General features: G+C 35.3%; 1 protein-coding gene across 2 annotated transcripts in view; it reads right to left on the bottom strand.

Annotated features, from left to right (window-relative positions):
• GABRB2 (gamma-aminobutyric acid type A receptor subunit beta2) overlaps positions 1 to 18,738 on the bottom strand; it is a gene marked incomplete at both ends in the record, with an annotated part of 143,931 nt that overhangs the window by 92,603 nt on the left and 32,590 nt on the right. For both annotated transcript variants that reach the window (XM_082063821.1, XM_082063820.1), the window contains one exon: positions 3,509 to 3,729. In XM_082063821.1, coding sequence (XP_081919947.1) covers positions 3,509 to 3,729 — 221 coding nt within the window. The remainder of the gene's footprint in view (positions 1 to 3,508; positions 3,730 to 18,738) is intronic.

The following is an 18,738-nucleotide window of genomic DNA, read 5'->3' on the forward strand; positions in this document are numbered from 1 at the left end:
GGGAATGACTGCTTGCTATATCCAAACCAGAAATTAAACTATAGAGGCATAAAAGAATGGGATGGTTACATTTACACATTACCATTTTGGTAATAAGATCACCTGCAGCTCAATGAATTTGGTAACAGCAACCAAGGTAAATGAAACCAAATTCACAGAAACGTGTGTATGTGTACATTTATACACACGTTAATATATAGGTGTATAGGGAGACAAAGGTCAAAATTAGGACTTATATTTAATAAGTCCTTGCCACTGCAAGTATGAGCTAAAGTAAATTAATGCTACAATAAAAGTAGTGATTTTCAGAACAGTAATAGTGCACAGTTTGTTTTGTTTTCTTGCTTGTTTTTAAAGATATGTGGAAATCATTAAGCAGGCATTAAATATATCACTACCATGGACACTTTAAATCACATTAACTTTGAATTAATTTCAGATGAAATAACTAAAGCTACAAAACTGAAACCTTAACATTAGAATCATATCATTGTTGGACCATGCGGCAATCAAAGATAAAAGCAGAATATGGCCAATCACATATTTCTATTGTGTTACCAGCATGTGTATTTACCCCATCCATCCCATTATCTGAAAGACATTTTAGGCAGAAAGCCTTTCTAAGACCTACTCAGCTAAGTCTAAAGAACAGGAGGAAGGATCTTCTACATTTCATCACAAAAATTTGTCCAGGGATCATCAATAATAAGGACATATAACAGGAGGTTGGATCCCACTATAGCAAACCTATATTGATATTCAGGTTTGTTTCTTGCCCTTGGCAATCCCTTCTACAGTGCTGCTTGGAAACAGGCTACAGCCTGAGAAGGGCAGGCAGGTGTAAATATTACAAACTGGAAAAGAAAAAGATAAAGCTAGAAGTAAACATACTTCTTTTCAAAATCATCATAATACAGCCTTTACAACACATTCTTACTCACACAGTGTAAGATTTTGATATATACATTACAACCAAATGTGTACACAGATGCAGTCAAGATTCCTCTAATACAAACTTATCTAAAATTCCTCATCTGAACCCATTACCTATTGTGCCTAGAAATGTTTTTTTTTTCTTTTTAACCTGAATATGCCACAAAAAGTAGAGAAAAATTTCTAGCCATAATTTTATTTTTTTCACTTGAAAAAGAAATACGGTTATGTTTCCTCCAAAACCCAGGACAGCATGTGGACTTAGAGGGGGAGAGCTATATCCACTAAATGCAGCAAATAACTTCAAGGACCATCCCCATGGGTTTTAGTCTAGCATAAGGTACAATGACAAAAATATTTTTATTGTTAAACTGGTATTGCTAGGTCCCCATTTCCATGCAAGTACGAATAATTGTGGTTTTTTTTTCTAATAATAGCCGTTAACTTTAAACTGACAGTCCTCCCAGGACTAAAGGCTACTCAGTCAGTCTTGTACTGGAAAACAAAACGGACTTTATGAATATCCTGTGGTCAAAAGCTAGAGCTTTTCCTGCCATGTGTTCATCTGCTAGGTTTCTGGTCATGTTGCATAGTCTCAATAGCAGAACACGTTGCTTCTCCAAGAAACAAGAGATGTCCTTCCTCTCTTTGCTGTTCAAGTACAGAGTTGCAGTGGGACATGTGACAATTGCAGCCCCTAATCTTGTGTGACAGGTGGGGGAGTGCAGGGTGACAGTCATCGGGCGCTGCCCTCAGTGTACAGTTCACTCCAGCGCAACCGGGGAAGGAATGCAGAATGAACGGGTTTACAGTTTCTAAAGAAAATCTTTATTTTACCTGCTTCTTCTACAGAACAATATTTTGTGAGCTCTACTTACTGTTCAGCAACATTTTCAAAAACAGACACCATGCAGTTGAGCACTCAGAATGAAAACAACTCCTCATAAGTAGCAATAAAAAGTGAGAACTACTGAAAACATTAAACCTGATATTTATTTCATAATTTATTCTGAAAAATGCTGAGTGAATGCACATTTTTCACCCCCCTTTTCCAGAGGTGAATCACTACCTGGTACAGGCTGCACAAGTCCAGGGACCATCCAGACAAAAGTCATTTGAAGCCCAACTCCAGCATAGTGGTGAGAGCACTGATCCAGTCTCAGTCTCAAGGGGAATGGTTGGTACCCAAGAGCTGGGAACCGCCTGTCCTGACAAAGGCTCTTCCTGGCATAAGTAATTGGCTAAACTTTTATGACACTGGAAATGTTCAGGTTTGAGTGTGAAAATTGAAGTTAAATGCCAAGTGTTAAGCCTCAAGTCTTAGGACACCTTAGGACTTAGTTTTAGGTGGTTGAATTACAGTTTGAGTACCCATGTTCTAAACAAAAGCCTCTAAAGGGAAATTAATACATATCAAGATTAGTTATATTTGCTCAGCTGTCTCATTAATCTAAGTAGTTCATGGTAAAGATTTCCAGAAACATTTGCATGTTAAAGTGCAATAACTAAAGGCATTCAAATCAGTGACTTATATGATCTTGATAAGATATTAACTTCATGGCCCATGTTTGTTCGAGTGACAGAACTAAATACATAAGACACTGCTGTTTTCCTTTACAGCTGGGTAGAAGATAGTCAAGCTAAAAATGCATGCTTCTTGACATGACAGTTATAGGCAGACAACAGAATAATCTCACTGAAAATGAAAGAAATACACAAATAGAAGTTTTAAGAATTAGGTTCCCCAAAATTATTATTGTATATTATTTTTAACAGGAAAACATGAGACATTCTAGACATTCTAGATTTATGTTCTGCAGCTTTTTTTTATTAACCCAGTCAATCCTTTCTTTCTATTTTGTTAGCTACTCACACCATATTAAGTCAGTCATCTTTTGCAGGAATATATTTAAATCACTTCATCAGTAATTTTTTTTTTCTATAAACACTGCTAAACAGACATTTCCCTGCCTTTTTCAGAACTTCAAGAGTGAAGTTTTGTTGATTTCTCCAGTCACCACTCTCCATACAGTGACACACAATAACATCAGGCTGAAAAACATTTCAAGTCATATCTCATCTTCGTGAAAATCAGAGAACTGATTCATCTGGGTATAGCATATGAACTAATCTAATGGGCAGTAAAAATATTTATCAAGTATATCATTTAGTTAAATTATCAATTCATCTGTCACATACATTTCCCCTGTTCTCCTCTAATCCTCGTTTTGCATTTCTTCAGCTCTTTTGATGAAGCAGTTCTAAAACTGTCTTTTAATCCAGAACGAGTATTTAAAATAATATTTATGGTCTTATCTGTTCTTAATATAAATGTTTGAACTGTACTAAAAATACCAGTTTATCTCCAAAATTTATATTTAAAAAAAAAAAAAAAATCTTTATCCATTCTTAGAATACTTTAGCCAAAATTGTTTTTGGAGTATCATCAGTTACACAGAATATAGCAATAAAAAGAACAGCATCAAAAAAAGGCAAAGAATGAGTTTTAATTTGAAGCCATGATTAAAAGACTGAAAATAAAAAGACCGAAGAGTTCGAAATGGTTCATACTGACCTGAGTCCATACAGGACTGTCCCATCTGGATGCAAACGGATCATTCTGTTCTTCACAGTGACCCCATGTACAAAAGACTTCTTGTCATTCAGAAAATAGGTATCAGGAACCCACAGCTGATCAGCTACTCTGTTGTCCAGAGTAAGATTTAGAGGTATTACATTATACGACAGCCTCTTATCCCTCCACGCTTGTTGAAAGTACATTGTCAAGGTATAGTCCTGTGAACATAAAACCAAAAAAGTTTGCATTGAAACAGACAGCATACATACACAAATAAATACTCACGTAAACACATATCTAGTCATTGCAACTTAATGCAAAATATTTATATTCAGAATTTCTATGAGTAGATTTATTTATTATTACAGTACCAAATATCTTGTGTATACTTAATAAAAGAAATGTGTATACAGAAAAGATGAGGTATTTACATTTTATGAACGACTTGCGAGTTCTTATTTCAATATTTTAAAATAAAATTGAAAAAAAATGTAGACATTTAACAGCCTGCAATTTCTGTAGTACTTTAAAATCCTGGGAGATCTAAAAAACAGGAACATTCACGGATCTGAATTTCGTGTTATGGTCCCCCCTGTGTTCAATAGAGCTCTGGATCAGACCTTCTATCTCTGAAGTTGCAGTTACCACCCAAATACTTCTCTAAATTAAAATCTCTTCCAAGTCTGTTAACTTTCCCCTGGGCACTGAAATCCATGGGAAGTCTCTGATGTTTCTATGCTACAGAGTCTTAGTCTTCTACTTAATTTTACAGATGAAGTACCTTTGGTTACTTCAATGGAACAATTCAGAGAGCACAATCAAGCATCTTGGCAAATATTTGCACCATTAAGAGGCTTGTGTTGTCTTGATGCAGGCCACTAATGTAAAGTACTTTGGAGATGTTTTGATCTTTTAGAGTATAATAATTACAAATATTATATTTTTGTGAGACCTATTACACAGAGGCAGAACATTCGTTATTTATTAACCTATACTAAACAACCTCCAGAGCTAATACACAAAGAAGCTGTATGTCTGAACACAGATCACTGGGTTAAGGGCTGTAAAACAATCCCGAAGGAATACCAAAAGGAGGATTATTCTAAACCAAGCATCTTGTTCTGCTGCTTCCACAGAAGTCATAACCAGGCCTCAGACTATTTTGATTTAGAATTCGTATTTAACATGGACTTAAGTAGTGAGAACTGTTAGCTTACGAAAGATTGCTTTCACCAAAAAGTCAACAAAAGCTGCTCTGATTCAAACCCAGGATTCAACCATCTCAGTGCATGAAAGTCTGTATCTATACATCAGTTTAAGGCACTTGAAAACACGAAATCCCACATAACTCAGAACAATTAGCTAACTATGGTGACTGCATCTCACAAACTAATTTCTAGCATTGCATAGCAGAGGAAAGCATGTAAGATACGAACATTTTATGTGAAAGGAATTCAAGCCAGTTTCAATGGCAAATTGAAAAGAAAATCAAAATCAGATATAACTTTTATTACTAGTGTCTGAGTACCCAGAAAACTACTTTTCCTTTCTTTATTAATGAAACTTCAAATGTATAAAATAGATTGCTGTAATTATTCACTTTAAAATGTACACAGTCTGCCCATAAACGTGTATTAGGAAGGGGTCTGTGACAACTATGGCTATGCTAGCAGTTCTCTAAGTAATGACACAGCACCTAGAAAATAATTGACCCTGCCTGTTCTGCAGAACAGTGTGTGCTCAGATGAATCAGGACAAACCATTTTTTTTTACAGAGATGTGTATTTTCATGGTGGAAATGCTCTTATTTTTTAAGCATCTTTCCCCAGAAGAGCCCACATCCATGAGCTTCAAAAAATGCCTCTTCAGTTTTCACTGAAGCGGGAAGAACTACATGTTTCTGTTGAGAATACTTCCAGCATCATTTCCTCCTTGCCAAGACAAAGCCGGACTGGTAACGCCGTCCCCATGTGCGATGGTGAAAGGTGAGTGCTGATGACTTGCTGCGGTTGCTGACTGGAGCATGTACACTCAGCTGGACACTCAGCACTGCTCAGCTCAGGGGTCTCAAACAGTCACAACATGCACAGTTACAAAGAGGGAAACACCAAATCAGTTTCTCCAATTATTTTACTACCAAATATATTTACCTGGTAACTATTCTAATTGGACCAGTTTTAATGACCTGAAGTCTCTTGCCCTTCCCACCCCTCCTGTATCAGGATGACAGTCTGCTTTCAAGAACATTCAACATCTACATCTGAAGAATTTTACTGTAATGCTTCATCCCAGTTCTTCAGTGTCTGATTCATAATCATATACTAGAAAATGTTCAGTAATATATTGCCAGTAATAACATGTATTAGTCTTCATTATACTAATATATCACAACATAAAGTAGATGAGCTGTAGCAATTGCTCTCCTATTATCCTTGGAATGTTGCCTTTTATTCCTATTTCTAAGGAATAATGGACATGTATTAATTAACAGCATGCATATATATATAGACCATGCTTCCCTCTTCACACCTCAGTAAAGGAGGAAAAGAAGAGGAGAAAGAAAACTGAACATGTAAGGTTCGCTGAAAAAAAAAAATGAATTACATAAAACTGTAAATTTGGAGCACTGGTATAGCTGAAAGAAAAGCCAAGTCACCAGGCTGGAGTTCAGAATCAAACACACTGTGTTCCAGAAGCAAAGTGGCTGTCCCAGCGAAAAGGTATTTGTTATCTGTTGGCCCCAGAGTTTTCAGATGTGACCGTCATTTCTGATGGTCAAACTAAGACACCTTACATCATCTTTTAAAAAAACCTCACAATCTTTTGAATTTATGTGTCTAGGTTTTTTTGTTTGTTTTAAATCATTAATGAATGTGTTTCAACACAAATTTCAAAGTATAAATGATTATTCAGAATTAGTTAAAGCCTGTCACATAAGCTGCAATTCATTCCTCAGAAAGGAGGGAAGCATCTGTTTTCAAAATCTCAAATGAAACAGTAACTCAAATAGAAGATGTGCAGGTACAAATTGTCCCTCAAGTATCCCAAGACTCTATACTTTGAGATTAAGAACGTGCTCATCTATCAGAAATACTACAAGAAAAAAGACGGTTAAACTCACATTGAATATGGGAATCCCCCTCTATTCTAAGGATAAACATCAAAACAAAGAGGCAAATACCTTTACTCTTTAGGAAGACGGGCACACAGAAATACAGGAATAGAAGTGGCTAGCAAAAGACAATTTCAATTTAAGTCCTTAGCATCCTATTAAATTCACAGGATGGGATTGTCAGAAGCTCAGTGTAAGTATGAAGATGAAACAGGAGTGAATTCACTTAAAAAGCCTAGGACGATGCAGTAATTACAACGAGTCGAAAGACATATGAAACCAAACTTTGTGATAACTCTGTCTGTGTATACCATTACACAGAAATAAACTACAAACGTAGAGACTACTTATAGTATAGACATACAGAGTCATATTGTACAAACATAAATAAACAGGTTTATCAGTTATCCTGGGCACATGAAGCTTGAAATGCTCTACAATATTGTATTTGTATAGATAAAGTTACAAGAATGACATAGAATACAAATAGGCAAATACTGTATTTTCTGTAAATACATGAAAATTATCTTTTTTTATAGCTTTTGTTATTGTTCCATTGTTCATATAGATATAAATTTAATAAACTTTATTTTGTCCAGACACAGTTTAGTCAAGAGAAAATGGATAGTTATTCCTATTCTATCCTAATCAAAGAAAATATCTCCCCTCTTTTCTGCACCAGTTAAAGTTCAGCTTCCCAATTTTCTTATTCATTTCATACAATGAACAGAAGAGCAGAAAATATGAGACAAAGTTAATCTTAACCCAAATTTTATCATATGAATTAAAAAGTAGCAAAGAGTTTTATTAGTATCAGCATATTTATGAGTAGCTTTTATCCTGAACGTTATCTTCGTGTGGTAGTTTTCTGCAAACACCTTTAGCTGCTGGAAATGTATATATGCCGGGAGATTTAAACTTAAATTTAGCTAAATAAAATTGTTACAGCCAGCCAAATTGTCAGTTACTGACTATCAGCTTCAAAGATCCAAGGGAAGATACTGTGCAGGAAAGCATTAAATCTGAAAACTGGCACTCTCATTTATATTTTCTCATTGATACTCTCATATAAAAGTTTTCTTAAACCAAAAGAGAAATGCCAGTTTTGGCCTATTATTAGCTTAGACAGACTATAACACAGGCCTTAGCTAAACCCACCCAGGGTCAATAGCTGTGAAACGTATATTACTGGTCCTTTTTTTATACTGGAAAAAGGATCAATGCAAAAAAGGACATAAATACGGATGTTCACAGCGACAGTGGGAGTCTAATGCAGAAGATTGTGCCAGATAGAAATTTTTTCAAAGCATGAGAATAAGGTCCAACGTGAGAAAAATAACACCTCAAATATAGCTCGCTCTTCTACGTTAAACAAATCAGGACTGATTCACGGTGCAGCTTAAAATGTATACCAATGCTTATATTAACAGAGCTATAACACAGCTACTGAAACAATTTTGAAGTAATAAAATCAGGAAATTTCAGAGAAGAAAAAATAATAACAAACATTTTGCATATTATCAATACAACATATAGCAGCATGGAGCCGAAGAAGCTGTTTTTCTTTACTTAGCAGTAATAAATGGAGAAGTGATTCGTGGTTTGGCTTATGTCCACTTCTCATCGCTTTCCTGGTTATTCCTAAGTTGTAAAAGTACTTGACTACATTTCCCAGTACAGCATTTATAAAACTAAATAATTTCCTTCTGAAAATGCTTGAAGCTGAAGATTTTGCCTGAATGTTTTATTTGTTTACCATGTACATTTAAAAAGCTGTCTTGTTGAGGACATATTTAGAAGTGCCACTAAGTAAAGTATCAAAAGTATGTATCTACACTGCAAAATGTATTTCAATATATTAAAAGCTATTATATACTTAAGAAGACAAGAGCAAATGTAAGTTCTTCTCCCTCCTCAGACTCAAGTGAAGTTATCACTCACATGTGCAGTTTCTACAGTGGGAAGAACACAACAGGTTTCACTGCTCGAATGGTATATAAAACAATCTAAAACAAAGCACTTCAAGCTACAGGAGCTTCAGTGGATTTATTTCAAGAGCAATGTCTTTCCCTGAGCGCTGATTAACAATCCTTTCAATCCTCATTTCATTTAAAAACAACCACTACAAAATGTTCCATTCACAATTACCTCTCCCACTTACATCAAGAAAATTCACACAAAAAGTCATTTCTGTTTACACTGGAGACTCCATAAAGTGACTTACATAAAAGTAGAAAGAACTATTGAAAGAATAGGTGATACCAAAGAAATGTCAAAATAAATTATGTCTTATGACCTTTCAAAAAAATATTTTTCACATTATATAAATCTTTACTTCAAAAAAAAAATGACAATGATATCAGGAACCTTACAGAGTTCAAGTTGAACCCACTCCATTTATCAAGTCCCACTTCCCAGGCTGGAAACATTTCTTGTTAATTGTGTCTCCAAATACTTACCAGGTAGTTTTTCTTGATGAGAGTTGTATGATCTAAAGTCTACGATCTTTCCAAAATGGAAAGATTCCAACAAGTAAGCTTACTGTATATTCTACAGCAACTATCCCAGAATTATTCACCAGCAATTCTCATTTCTCAGCTGAACAAACAAGCAAAGACGGTCTGTTTAGCTCCTACAACACTCCTCAGAAAAACACAGCATTATTGAATCAAGCAAGAGACTTGTGTACAAAAGCCAAACAACTGTCAGTAGAGTTTGACTCCTAGGCATCAATCTTCTTGCTACTGATTGTAGTAAGAGACTGCTTTACCATTTCAGCAACAAGATCAGGAATTTGTGTCTCCTTAGTGATACTGACAGTAGCCAATATTTATATTGTTTCTACGTGGTGATTTATATATTGCACTGCAACGCAGTGTCATCATATTTCATGCACTCAAATGAAATAAAGCATTTAGAGCTGACATGTTTCCTGTAATGTCAATTAGTTTAGCAAGACACTGTGACACTTGATTTTAATTTCTGACAAGTGACCAAGACTGAACCATGATACTGCATTTTTACTGAGCCAGCAATCTGCATGTCATTCTGATCAAAAAGCATCTGCTGTATGTCTTTTAGCTCTGATTTGCTGTCTCTTGATAGTAAGAGGAAGATTGATTAAAATGAACTTGGACTGAAAACTGTAATCTAACTGCTGCTTGCTTAAGAGAGTCACATCACGTATCACACATCACATATCTTGATATCGTTGGATTTTCCTCTTTTGAAAGGACCTAGTCCTCTTTATACAGCATGTCAAGATTCTCAGATGAACAACGCTAATACAAAGATGAATAAATGCAAGTTTGGAAACAGTATGGAAACAGTATTTTTCTATCGCAGACAAAATTATATGCTATTACTCTTTAGTCATGTCTTTGATGTAGAATAAAGTATTTCAAGCCACAAGAAATATTTTTTTAAAGTTTTACATTTGAATTGCAATTTTTCCTTTACTCATACATCACAATCCATTTCACAGAGAAGGGAGAATAATTCAAAGTTCACAGATCATCTCCTATGCAACTGTACAATCCTAGAAATCTTCAGAAAGGTAAATACCTACACCACAAATCATATTCATATTGCGTTTACTGTAGACTATTATTAATAGTACTGCAAAAGAGTAAAAAGATATTATTGAAAAACAAAAAAACAATTTCTTAAATAGGGTGGAAGTAAACTGGTGATTAAACAGAACTGGAGATCCATCTGGAAAGTTTGATGACAGCAGATGCTATTACTTTGCAAAAGAGACTCAAAGGCAAAAAAACAGAAACAGCTACCAGAAACCTCTGTGTCTTACTGATATTTTTAATGGGCAAAAAAATAATCCAAGATAAGAATATAGTAATTGACAGTGAGATTAAATCTGCCTGAAACATGAGAACTGAGGTTGTGCTCAGGTGCAGAACTGAACTGGCCTGACATGCGGGCAAGTGCTCTTTTTCCTGATGCTTTACAGTTTCCTGAGCTGCTAACACATTAAAAAAACCCCTCAAGAATACATTTAGAAAACAAAAGAATTGACGATTTAATGCTGCTCTGTATCACTGTAATTGACTTCTGAACAACTTACAAAATCAATAATCAAACTAATAGATGCTCATTTAAAGTATATAACACTTACTTTTAAGGTAAGTATTTAGCGAAATTTTTCAAGGAGAATACTGAAATGAAAAAATCTTCCCAGAATTTATATAAGTGCAGCCTTGCTTCTTTCCATCAAGGCAAGGAGACTCCAATGACAAAAACGGTATTAATATGCCTGTTAGCACTCTAGCTTGTTCCATCTGCCTTTTTGCATCTAAAAGGATACATAAAAATCCCTAAATAACCAGCTGCCACCTTTGGTCCAACAGAAACAGAGGCTTTATGAGTAAAGGACAGCTTGAGATGCACTCAGCATTTTACTGCTAGAACAGGTTGTTTATTTGCATCCTTTCAAGTCTGATGAAAGATGAGACTGCCAGAGAACCTGGCTGCCCGTTACAACACTTGTTAAACAACGAGTGACAGAGCTGCTCTTTCACTGCCTCCTGACAGTTTAAGGATTCCTGTATCACCTCACTCAACCTTACACACCAGAGTGTCCGTTTTCTCTGAACTACCAACAAATCATCAGCAACTCAAAATACTTCAGCCTAAGAATTAAAGTCTGAAGTGCTATAAAGCATTCTCAGTACTAGGTTTAAACTTCCAAATGTTACTATATCAGTAATTCTCTAGAGTCCAAACTAAACCACAAGCAAATTGTCAGTTTATGACACTAAGCAGTCACTTCTGCTGCTTCAGTCTTGCAAATAAATGATATAATCATGTTTACATTTTAGGATGATACAGTGAACATCTGACCTGTTTTGAGTGATGACATAATAGGAATACTCTAAATGCTTTTAAACTGTTGAATACGACAATACTAACACTCCCATCACTCCGTTATCAGTGATTACACAATCCTCTTTTCAGAAATAAGAAAACAAGCCACAAAGTTATCTCAATGAAAAAGTACAAATTTAATTTTAATATTAAAAAGAGAAATAGCTGACAAAAAATTGATGATCTTAGCTTCAGACAGAATTGGTACGCTTAGTGCTGTTGAGAAATGCAGTATTTAACAAAAATACATCCCTTCTCTGATCCCATTTAATTGGGCTGCCTGAGGATGCAGTTCTTGGAAAAGCAAAATACTATATCAATATTTTATTCGACCATTTTTATAGGCAAAGGAATTTACTTTGCTATATTTAGTTTGTTTTACTAAACAGATTATTTTGCTAGTATTTCCTTCCAGGTCAAAAGCTAGCTTTCTCCTCAGTTAAGAGAAGTTTCTGTGAGATAACTTCCATAGCAGACACACTAAAGAAACAAGATATATGTATATTCTTCATTTTCCTAAATATGCTCAAGCTATTTTTCTATTCTGCTGTCCTGTTCTGGTGTTATCTCTACCCTCTGTCAACTCTAACTCATATTCCCATCACGGAATACAAAAACTCTTCAAGTGGCTTTCAGATATATTTTCTGGCCTTCATGATTTTCTCCTTCAAATTCTTTTACTGGTGAGAACACTATTGAGACCTTATTATGGCCCTTCTGTACTTAAAAGGGGCCTATAAGAAAGATGGGGCAGACCTTTTAGCAGCACCTGTCACAATAGGACAAGGGGTGATGGTTTTGAACTAAAGGAGGGGAGATTCAGGCTGGATAAGAGGAACAAATTTTGTACACTGAGAGTGGTGAGACACTGGCCCAGGTTGGCCAGAGAGGTGGTGGATGCCCCATCCCTGGAGACATCCCAGGCCAGGCTGGACGGGGCTCTGAGCAACCTGAGCTGGTGAAGATGTCCCTGCTCATGGCAGGGGTGGCACTGGGGAAGCTTTGAAGGTCCCTTCAACCCAAATTATTCTATAATGCTATGATTCTGCAACTATTAATATTTGCTTTACTTGCAATATGATATCTGTGAGACTGAGATAAATAAACATCTATTAACCTATGTGAAAATGTGCTTTTGTTAGAAAGGGCCAAACACAACATCTCAGTCTTCCTGTAAGAGTTCTTAAAAAATTAAGATGGAGTAAGTATGACTGTTAATCAATACTAAGGCAATAGTTTCACTAATCTCAGCATTATGCAATTACTAAACATCACCTCCATTTTAAAGACAAAATAGTAAAGAGAGAACTGATAAACACAGACTATTCAGTTAGGCAGATGGAATCAGAATGGAATTACTGATCAGTCTGGGCAACTCTAATTTTTTCAAAATTAAACTTAAATTGTAGTAGTCAACAGTCAAGAAAACTCTGTTATATTAGCATTGGAAAAGTGGACAAAATCTAAAGTTCTCAAACTAAATTATCAAGGATATATTTAATAATTGAAATTTTAAAACAAATTTTAATATCAGCTCACAAAGCAATGTTTAAACAACAATCTCACAGAGAATGTTGACATAAGAAAGAGACAGTGAGTGAGAGCAAGAAAGTGAGATTGAGGAAAAGTCTTATCAAAAAAACCCAAAATTTCCTCTCAGATTGAGTTCATCTCAGAATTACAAAAACAATAGCATGTATGACATTTCCTTTAATAATGTACTATATAACTGAAATGAAGTTAGACTAATTATTTCATCAGCTTATTGTGGTCTGCAAGAGCTGCTGATACTTCACAGAAATTTATAGGAGAAAAAAAGCCTAGTATGTGCATGACATAGCCCAATTTGATTTTTGTTCTAAATGAACTTAAAATCCTCCTCCCTCTGTCTCTATGTATTTATTTTCTCACGTACTACTACTAATCATGCCAGATTTCTGTGTTGGTTGTTTTGGTATTTTGTGGGCTTTCCCCTTTAAATAAAAAATGAAACTATGGTTAGGTGGAAACCCCAAACGCCTCACTCGCTTTTATGAAATTCACCCACTTAGCAAACACGAACAGTTCTAGGCAACTGTGATCTGCCAGTTACTTTTAATGCCATTCTACACTTGCATAAGAAGCACCAGCAGCAGTTCACTTCTGTTAAACATTGTCACAGATCCTGCAACAGCTCATCTCTCTGGCCTGCTGATTCCAAGACGTTCTCTAAAATGGTTCATTAATCTGTTAGTGACAAACTCATGTCTTGAAAGAAGCAATGTACCCTGGAGAGTACAAATCTCCCACTGATACGTTCCTATAAGCACTTATATATCATGGTCTAATACACCAGAGGCTACATACTGCACTTCAGACTAATGTGTTTCTTTCCTGTTTACATATAAATCTTGTGGGAATAAAACAAACACCTTAATTTAGCCACTTTCCTCAGCCAACAATCTCTTGAATCCTGTAACCTTACGTGCAGATTTCATGGGGTTTGAACAATGAGGAGCATGAGGATGAGAAAAGAAATAGCGTCAAGTCATGCTGGTCTTTTCCTGTATTTTAAATACTCTCCTCCCTATAACCCGTGATGTGACAGGCTGCTTCTCTCAAAAATGGTAGGCACTGCAGAGAGCTGCCAGCACTGCAGTAAAAGGATAATTTTAAATAAGTACATATCATTTATTTCATAGTGATGACAAGCCTGTGGAAGCTGATAGAAAGTCCAGTTTGCATGACAGACCAACACTTCAGCAACGCAGTTAGTAGAGACACTTCCGAGAGAATAAGTGATGTATTCAGATGAAAAAGAAATTAACATTATTATGTTCTAGGAAGAAAAATCTGGAAAAAAAAAAAAATTCAGGTGGAAAAATACTGCATCTTTATCAGTCATTGCACCTGCATTAATTATACTTTGACTTTGCTGAACCACGAACAATTTAAAGTCTATTGGAATATCTCACAGGGAAGAATTTCCATTCTGAGTGCCTCTATCACAAAGGTGAACTTTCCTTGACAGATACAGAAAACTTTGTAGCAAAAAACAGCTGCAATGCCCAAAACAACAAAATGTATTTAGTTTTCCAGAATCAATCTACATATTTTATCTACAATAAATCAACACGAGATTAATATTGGAAAGATTAGCAGGGATAATGCTCTATTAGCATTTTCATAGGATCAAAGGAAAGCTCAGGCTTGAAGAGACCTCAGGAAGTCTCTAATCCAACCTCCTGCTCAAAGCAAGCTCAGCTGGGAGCTCTGACCAAGTTGTTCAAGGCTTTATCCGGCCTGCTCTTGAAGGCCTTGGAAAAGGGACATTTTCCTTTCTATACAGATTAGAACACTGTTTTAATAAAAGTGAAATGCATTTAGAAAGAAACTCCCTATGCTTCAAAAAGGAAAAAATCAGGATGATCACTCTATTCTAGCAATGACTGCAATTTAATTTCAGTTTTATTTTAAAATCACTGTTGTCTGATTTTTACAGCCATCGCACACTACTGCTTCTGCCTATTCTGTTTCGTGTATTATTATTCCAGTCTTTTTGTGTTATTTGCTCAGTAATCTCCTCCATTCCTTAGTCTCCACTATTTGAGACACGTAGAAATCAATAGGATTCATTTACCATCGAGTTTTTGAATGCCTATATTGTTCAGTATTTCCTGTACTCCTCAACTGTCACCAACAACTTTTCGTTAAACTATTCCCTCTTCCTATACAGCAGATATTTTTAACAACTTTGTTGCTGTTGTTGTTCTTTCTCTCTTTCAGTCTTAATCTTCATGGCTTTCCACCTCTACCAGAGAACTTTCTATGCATTTAAATAATTATTTTCCATTTTCTGCAATAGTTAGTAGTTACTTTGTACTTTGTCAGACTGAAGTTACCCTGTCATCAAGATCTATTAATGTGATGGCATCGGACTCGTAACTATCAATTCTCAGAAACATAACTCCAAGAACAAAAAACAATAATAAAAAAATCTGGCATCCTTCATTATTGAATGGATTTATTTATTTGAGTTTATGTATCTCATCTCATCAGCCTTCAAGATTTGTCTCCTTTGTAGTTCACTACTTAGCCCACAACTGAAATCAGACTTGTACTTCAATGACCAGATGGAAGTAACTGCTTTGACAGCTAGAAACATCAGAAACAAGACAAAAGCTTGCCTTTTTTCAAGGCATGAAAGGTAAATGGTTAATGGAAATGGCAAGAAAAGTATACAAATCCAGTATATTTTAACAAAATAAGAATACCATACAATTTTTTTGGTCAGCCTGCTTGTTGTGGAAATGGTAATAAAAGTATTACTGGTCCCAGACTTCTATCCTTTCTCTCAAATTCCGATATGAATGCAACAGGAAATTATTCAGGAAAAACAGACCCCATTTTTAATTAAGCAGCTTCATTATAATCATACTTTGAATGTATTTGATTTGGCAGACACTTCTGAAAACATGGATGGTTTTAAAGCAATTTCCAGACCTTGCACAGAGCAAACTTTCAAATTACACAGCAGCTCCCTCCAACTGCTCTTACCGGAAGGCATGTACAAAACTTGTTAGGGTTCTGGTTTTACATTATTCCTTCCATCTGGGTATCCAAACCAGCAGTCTGAAAGCAAGCTTTTCTGCCTTCTCTCTACTTTACTTACTTGATATTTATTGAAATTTCTGGGAGACAAAATGCCCAGGAAATCATGAATTCATGAATACTGCAGAAGTAACTAAGAACAGAGTTCCCCGGGGGAACGCTAAACCAGAGTTTGCGAGAGCTGTAGTCATTTGCACTGGTAACGAAAAGCAATGCATTTGCTTCCTTTTTGGCATGTGGAATTGATTTACCATTCTCACATCTTTACATATTTGGAAAAAGATCAAAATCAACCAAGTGAATGTTTGCTGTTAGAGTGTAGTCTCGAGGACACATTCCCACTTCATCTCTCTCATTGTTTTCATTAAGAAGCCTTTCAGAAATCTAGTAAAGATGTGGAAAACAGACTAATCCAGGGACCAGTAATTTGCAGGAGCAGGAATCAAACTTTTTTCAAAATTTAGACAAAACATGTTTTCATTCACTAGATTTCTTGGCAAAATTTTCAAGTCCAAGTTTATGTAAAAGCTATTATGAACTCTCACTCCTGTAGTCAGGAGATGTCGAACATATTTCGCAATCCTACTGCTGCAATATTGAAGACAAATGAAAAGCAGTGATCTGAAACTAATTCTTAAAGTTCCTCAAGGTTGGGCAGGAAAGTACCAAGAATCTGCCCCCACATAGCAGTTTTTATGAAAGTTATTACAGACTGATCCACAGGATACTTTGCAATTAAAAACACAACAAACACCTTCATACCTTCATATATACATTTTCCCCAAAATGCATGAAATTAAAAAAAAAAAAAAAAATAGGCAGCAAAATATTTGTGTTTACACAATAAAAGCAACTCCCTCTTTAACTTTTGTGTCTGCCTGCCTCTTTTCAAAATTTAAAACCAGATAAGAAGAACACAGAATGGGCTGTCAGTAACTAAAGCTCACATGTATGATCACTGTTCTTCCCTGCCAAACAGTCATTGCACTGTACAAATTACAGTTCCATAATACATATTGAATTCCATACAGTTATACTGTAGCCATCAGTTTTACAGTTTTATAATGCATCCTAAGTATATATTTGCATGCATACACATTACTAAGAATATCTCTTTTGAACAACTTGAGCACACACATACACGCACACACAAATCAGAAAGCTCAGTGATGACTCCACTGAGATTGTCCTGAAAATAGTGACTCATCTCCTGGCAGCTTGTTCAGTCTCGATGAATTTGTAATGCTGGATTTCTGAATTCACTTTGTACCTTCACCATAAAAATTTTGTTAAATATTTTAGTCTTACTGGATTCAAAAAGACATCAGCTGAAATGTTTTGGTTTTTCTCTGAAATTATTAGACTTTAAACCATCACAATAAGTACATGGCTTTAGCAAGTGTTAGACAAGCAAAAATTCAAGCAGCTCATATATTCCTAGCCATGACCTCATGTGCTTTATACAGTATTTCTGCTTGAGCACACTACATATTAGTCAGCAAGCAGAACACATCGATTTGAAATCTACTAGTTAGCAGCTGGTTAATTCGCGCATGAAATGCACTTTAACATCAGTTCACTGGCTTGATTTATGACACATCTATTCTTTCAAAATAACAACATTGTTTCTCCATGAAGAGTCACAAAAATGCTTTACAACATATTTTTATATTGCTACACAAAAATTAAAATTTAGCATTGTTTTTAAACTCTTCTTTGAGATGCATTCTCAACCATGCCCAAATGATACAGAAGTTCTCTAAAGTTTTCCCTTTAAAAATAACTTTGTCCAATTTGAAAAAGCTAACTCTTAAGTAATGAACTTGTTAGAATGGGTGTTTCACTAAAGTATCAATGATATCATTATCTTCCTCATTTTCCTCCCTTTCATCAAGTAAGCACAATACTCTCAGCATAACTTATGCACTACAAATTTGTTCCAGCAGGACTTTGCTTACCTACGCTCTACTCTTGAATTCTGATCGTCTTTTCCAGAAAGTCAAATGAAAATGAGAAATAACTCAGATTAATGAAATAGAACCTGACTTTGATACCAGCACCACTGAAAAGGAGCCCTGCATTCCACTACAGACAGGGTTAATTTTAAATATTATTCTTTCCAGCTGGTCCATAACCAACCACTAAGAAGCTTGATATTTTCTTTGCTATGAAATAATGACAAAAGAAAGGAACTAAAAGAGAGAAGGAAAAAAAAAAGTTAATTTATGAGTCGTAACCCACATCCACTGCCCTATACTTGAGGAGAATTAGCAATAGAATTATTTTGAGACAAAGGAGCCATACCTTAGATTATTTAAATATGTGGTATAAATTTAGCTGAAAGTTGGACTGGCAAATGAGACTTGTGTATAGGGATCCTACCTGCAGTTCTCTCTTGTTTATAGTGCTTTCCTAGGAAAATCACTATATCTAGAATCATTATAATAGTTAAAATCTACAGTATAATAGTTAAACATCATAGATCTTAAAAAATAGGTATTAAGCTAGTGAAAAGTACTGGTGTTACCTCTTCTTAACAATATTCCTTCTTTTCAAATGTCTGAAAAATCAGTCAAAGTACAGAGATAGATGTGTCTCGCATCAGCACAAGGACTAAAAATCAGTAACATGGACTTATTTTTTT

Source organism: Streptopelia decaocto (assembly GCF_964273445.1).
Source record: "Streptopelia decaocto genome assembly, chromosome: 12".
NCBI lineage: Eukaryota > Metazoa > Chordata > Aves > Columbiformes > Columbidae > Streptopelia > Streptopelia decaocto.